At 48.2% G+C, this 6,000-nt stretch overlaps 1 protein-coding gene across 3 annotated transcripts in view; it reads left to right on the forward strand.

Annotated features, from left to right (window-relative positions):
- Positions 1 to 6,000, forward strand: part of ADD2 (adducin 2 (beta)) — a 102,000-nt gene that overhangs the window by 72,288 nt on the left and 23,712 nt on the right. For all 3 annotated transcript variants that reach the window (XM_012646431.1, XM_012646430.1, XM_012646432.1), the window contains 3 exons: positions 1,563 to 1,712; positions 3,022 to 3,165; positions 5,226 to 5,324. In XM_012646431.1, coding sequence (XP_012501885.1) covers positions 1,563 to 1,712; positions 3,022 to 3,165; positions 5,226 to 5,324 — 393 coding nt within the window. The remainder of the gene's footprint in view (positions 1 to 1,562; positions 1,713 to 3,021; positions 3,166 to 5,225; positions 5,325 to 6,000) is intronic.

Below are 6,000 nucleotides of genomic sequence, written 5' to 3' on the forward strand. Positions count from 1 at the left end.
AAGTGGGGGAGCTGGGCTGCAGGCAAACCAGAGGCCTGCACTGAGATAGGAGAGCTGCTGCCACCTCCAGGGCTCAGGCCACTTTGAGTCATGTTCATTCTGTGAAATTCACTGAGAACGGAATGTTGTAAGAAGGGATTTGTTGAACATCTTACTGATGCTTCTGCTTAAGCAAGCAATGTCAGAAGCACGTCCCTTCCCAGGCATCAGATCTGTCTCCTTCCTTTGGTCCCTGTCTGCCTGGGCTTTCTGGGGTGGGGGCGGCGGGCGACCTGAGGAACTGCCCTGTGGGCTACATTCAGGATGGCACGGGTGCTTCAGTGTTCAGCTCCAAGGTTTTAGTGAGTTTCAGCAACTGTAATCCAGCTTGTTAATGTCCAGGAAACAATTATAGTTAATAAGTCAGGTTAACGACCAGCTGCAGGGAGATCGCAGTCAAGGAACCGGGGTGTGTTCAGTAAGAGAGTGTTAGGAGGAGCTGGTTTCAGGATTTGGGTTTGTGTTAGGTGATTTGGGAGAGAGTTTTCAATTTGCCTTGAATTGCACACTGTCAGGACACAGGGAAATTCTGTGATGGGATATTTTCCTAATTTTTAACCAGGAGGCAGGGGAGGGGAGGGAGGGAGTGAGGCTAAAGCTGTCACTGGTAAAGAAGCAGCAGTCTCTCTTGTTAGCCACGAGAGGGGTGTTGGCCATTTCTGTGCTAGCACCGTGTTGTTTTTGTCTGTGCTTAGACGTGATTAAGGAGTAGTCATTTGTCTTGTTGTGTCACAGTCGCAAGGTGACCTTTTCTGATGTTGATGTTCTGTAAAATTGTTTATGTTAAGTAGGGAACACGATGGCCAGCCACCAACCCTCTCTCGAGTGTGCTCACACGTGTGATTTTTTTTTTTTTTTTAGCCATTACACCTACTAGCCCTTGGAGTCAAAAGCAGATTATAAAACCAGTGACTACTTTCCACTTGTACTTTAAGATCTAGCTTTTGAGTAACTGGTAAATGGGTGTTCATTATACTGTCTTCTTTATCCTTGTGTATGATTTTTTAAATCTCAAAAAAAAAAAAGGGACTCAGCTTAGAGGTTACTTCTTCTGAGGAGGCCTTTCTGATTCTCATATTCTGCTAAGATTAAAGATTTGTTCTGTCTGCTTCTAGAGAATTCTGTGCATGATTCTTCAAGCACTTTGCTACTCAAAATGTACCATGTTGACCAGGATCACGTGGGCACGTGTTAGAAATGCAGACTCCCAGGCCCCAGTCTTGGCCTACGTGTCAGAATCTGCATTTTGACAGGATCTCCGGGTGGCTCATATGCATAGGAAAGTGGGAGAAACTCTGCTCTAGCATTTTTCCTGGTGTTATAATCCTCCATGCCCCCATTAGACCGTGCACTCACTGAGGGCAGGAACCAGGTCGTTTTCCCCCCAACACCAAGCCCAGCCGTCGCCATGGTGTCTGGGCTGAGGGAACACAGGTGGACAGCACATGCCAGGCCCACGGCTGGGAGAGGAGTGGGGGCCTCTGCCACCCTGTTGCTGTAAGGCCCTCTTCTTCCCTGCCCAGATCAAGGTGAATATCCTAGGAGAGGTGGTGGAGAAGGGCAGCAGCTGCTTCCCAGTGGACACCACGGGCTTCTGCCTGCACTCGGCCATCTACGCAGCCAGACCTGACGTGCGCTGCATCATCCACCTGCACACGCCGGCCACAGCAGCGGTGAGTGCGCTTCTTTCCAGCTGCCTGAGGAAGAACATAAGCCACTGGAGGTGGTAGCAATCTCGTCATTTAAAACAGTTCTGGAAAGATTCCGGAACTCAGGCCAAGGTAAGGACAGAGAGCTTCCAATGTGGACACCGTCTGCCTCTCCAGCTTTCTAACTACTGAAGTCTTAGTATAAGGTAAAGACATGGAATGTCCATTCCACCATATCCCTGACCCTACTACACACACGAACTGGGGCCACTTACCTGGGGGACAGCTCAGGTCAGTCCGGTTGGACCAGGGGTGGTGCCTGCCCCCACGCAGACCAGGCTCTGGCAAGGAGGTATCTTGACAGACGATTACAAGATGGTGGGAATCTGGACCATGCCCACTTTTCAGCCCAGGGTAGGCTGAGAGCTGGGGACAGAGCGAGCAAAATGGGGAGAGAGTAGAAGGAATAATTTCAAGGAGCAGGTTGTCCCCCAAGGGTCTCTGGTCATTTCTTCATGTGTGCCTACGACATTGTCATTTGGAAAGACAGCAGACAGTTCTAGACATTCCCCCAACCCTCACCCCATCCTACTGACCCCCAGGCCACACACCTATGGCGACAGATAGGACTTGTCACCAGCATGGTGCTTTCTTAGCAAAGCACACTGGCTCTGAGCATTCAGACCTTCCGGAATCTGGACTAAGATGCAATGATGTATTTGTGCCGAGTGTGCATCTCTGCAGAGCCCAGGGCTGAGTCGGGGCAGGATGAGGGAGGGAGGTCAAGGGCTCCTCTAAACTTCTCCATGCTCCTTGCTTTTAAGAAAAGATGTAGGTAGAGGTTACACCCTGTGTTTTAACCCTGGTCCCTGCACTCGTATTGTCCCAGGGCCATAAAATGGGACTTCTCAGTGGGCTTCCCCGTTAGGACTCATGGCCATTTCTGCACTGAAACCAAGGCCTAGGGTCTCCAGCCTCTCCCCAGGGACCTGGACTTTGCTCCACTCCAGCCTGGTGCAAACTCCACCACACCCTGCCTCCTCCCTGGGGGTTGTAGCCAAGAGCAAAGCCAGAGGCAGCAATAGTTGTTGAGCACATTCTTCCCGGTAATCCTAAAGGTGACATATAGACATGGCTGCTGTGAAACTGCTGGAAGGACATTGGAGCAAGCAGCGTGAAAGCAGACCCGAGCCAAGGCCTTTTTTGAGTGCCCATTCCCCACCGTCACTGGCCCCCGGCATGGAGCTGGACGGTGCTGCTCTGAGGAAAGGGCAGGTGTGCCGTGCATGGCTAGGGGAGCTGCGGGTGCTAACCATGCTGTTGTCTCGCTAAGGTGTCAGCCATGAAGTGGGGCCTCCTGCCTGTCTCCCACAATGCCCTGCTGGTGGGGGACATGGCCTACTATGACTTCAATGGGGAAATGGAGCAGGAAGCCGATCGGATCAACCTGCAGAAGTGCCTTGGACCCACCTGCAAGGTTAGCCCAGCTCTTCTGGGACGGTGCTCTGGAGTGGCATTGTCAAAGCCAACGTCACAAAAGTGATATATGTTCATTGTAGACTGTTTAGAGGTTGCAAATAAAGCAAAATAAAAAAGAAAGAAAGAAAAGAAAAATCTATCACATTACCCTGAGATTTTGATTTTGGTGAACACCCCAAATATATTCACACATATTTACAAAAGTAAGATCATAAAATAAGTTCTCCATTTTTCCCTTAGCAATATACAGTAAACACCTTTGTATGTCATTATTAAATGTTTTCCCTATCACCATTCTAAATTATTAAATTCTATTTCATCGTGTGAATGGCTATGCCACTGTTTATTACCTGAACATTCCTGTATGGTTGGACGTTAGAAGGGCTTTATTTTTTTCCCCTGACTTATCTCTTAACATAAACAACACTGTGATGAAAATCCCTTCAGCTAAATCTTTGTGCTTGAGATGATTGTAGAATAAATTCCTAGGGATGCACATTTTAGAGCTCTCACTTCATATTGCCAAATTCCCCCTGCAAAGTTTGTTCACTCCACACCCCACATCTAGTATATGAGAATGCTACTTCCCTGCAGTCTCCCCAAACTTGAGTGTTACCACTTTATTTGTTTTGCTGACTTGCTAGAGAAAAATTGAACTCATTATTGCTTGGCTTAGATCTAAAGCCCTGTTTTACAACAGCACATTATTGGGGGTGGCTGGGTCAGTATGGAAGAGCTTCGGAACCAAGCCTGGGTTGATGGGCACTTGTTGCCGTCCGGCAAGTAATGCGCTGCCTGTGTCTTTTCCCATCTGAGTCCCTGTCTTCCCACCTCTAATACGGGTGAGAAATCCCGCCACCCTCTCCCAACATCCTGTGCTGGGAGAGGGATGAGACGTTCATATCCATGAAGTGCTACAGGAATTTGAGAGATGGGATATTTGTTGTTTGCGTTATCTTTTGTGGGCCACAGTCATCATCTCTTTCCATTTCTCTGGCACTTGAGAGGAAAAAAACACCAGCTGTTTTCCCCAAGAGAGAATGCGATGTGTACGTAGAGTACACAGGCCTCAAGCCCCAAGTCTGCAGGGACAGATCTGACACACAGATCTGTGTCCCAGCTCCCAGGCTGGTGTCATTTGATTTCAGAGCGTTCTTGAAGCTAAAACCAACCAAGAAAAGTTTCTGGCAGGGAAGATGCACTTGGACCTTGGGGAGTCGTGCTCTTGGGACAATTCATTCTCCACCCTGCCTGCTGCCCCACCGACTCAGAAACATTGTGCCGATAGTGAGAACCACAGGGTTAGCTCAGGTGCTGCCCCTGAGTAGCTGGGAGACTTTCAGTTTCTTTAGGCTTCTGTTTCCTCATCTGTAAAACCAGTGAGTTAGATTAGAAGGTCACGGTGGCCTCTTTCACTGTCAGGTCTTAGAGCTGGCAGGGCCTCATTGAGTTTATGGAGCAGAAACCTGAGGCCCAGAGAGGGGATGTGACTCACCTATTTCTGCAGAGCCACCTCCATGGGTTTTGACTCCCAAGTCAACTAAGTCAAAGGGACGAGAGGTTGCTTCTGGGGTGGGACCATTGTACTGGGCATCACATAATTTCATTCACTGTTTTAAAAAAATATAGGGTCTTGCTATGCCTCCCTGGCTAGACTTGAACTCCTGGGCTCAAGCAATCCACCCACCTCAGCCTCCCAAGTAGCTGGACTACAGGCACATGGCACATGCCACCTTGCCCGGCAATACTTTCATTCACCTTAACATACACACCAGTTTTTCAAACTTCCAAGTTTTCCAATGCCTAAAGACCCAGGCATTGCCCTAAGAAATTGACTAAGCTATTTAGTCTCAGTTTTAAAACGCCTTTTCAAATTCTTAGGGTTAAAACCACAAGTAAGGTAGCATTGGGTATTTGATTAGAGAAAATGAACAGGGAGTTGAGGGAGGGGCCCTGGGATCGGATATGGAAATCGATCTAAATAAAATGAAAAACCTCTCTCTCTTAACTGAAGTTTAGAAGGCCTAAGGTTTTAATTGGCTACTTGCTTCTCCATAGATCCTGGTGCTAAGAAACCACGGAGTGGTTGCTCTAGGCGACACCGTCGAGGAGGCGTTTTATAAGGTCTTCCACCTGCAGGCTGCATGTGAGATACAGGTGAGCAAGTTCCTCTGGGAAGTAGGCCCAGGAGTGGGCTCCAACAGGGGTCTGTATGCAAAGGCAGCGACCCCACTGGCTGTGATTCAGGGAGTCCTTTGAGCCTAGACTTCTAAAGGCCTTGCCCAATTTCTCCGCCTTGGCACGATTTTATCCTTCTAAGGTTTCACACTTAAAATTAGTTCCGTGGCTTTTAAAAACTTATCATCATGCCACTAATCCTCGCTTGGGCAAGGCAAAGAAATAAAATGTAACCAAAATGTTTGTACCCTCATAATATCCTGAAATAAAAAAAAACAAAATACAGAAAAAAAAAAAAAACTTATCATCACTGTCTAGCATCCAGCAGCCACTCTTGGGGGTCAGCGCCCAGCATGGGGAGCTGCCTGGGCTCATCAGGTGGACAGTGGGAGAAACTGTGATAGGGCACGTAAAAGCTCTTACCATGCATGTGCGTCATCTGGGGTGTACCTGCTACACCTACCTGTGCCCAACAGACACAGGTACATTTTCTTTCTTTGGGGGTGGGTGCAAAGGCTACGAACATGATCAGAAGGCTCTCATCTTCTCCGTTAATGACTGGTCCTGGGGGATATTGCTGCTCAGAATCCATTTATCAAAAACCTTTATAAGGCACTCCCTGTGTTCCAGATGCTATTCTTAGTGCTTTACAACT

The sequence above is a fragment of the Propithecus coquereli genome, unplaced genomic scaffold (genome assembly GCF_000956105.1).
Source record: "Propithecus coquereli isolate 6110/MARCELLA unplaced genomic scaffold, Pcoq_1.0 Scaffold243, whole genome shotgun sequence".
Taxonomy (NCBI): domain Eukaryota; kingdom Metazoa; phylum Chordata; class Mammalia; order Primates; family Indriidae; genus Propithecus; species Propithecus coquereli.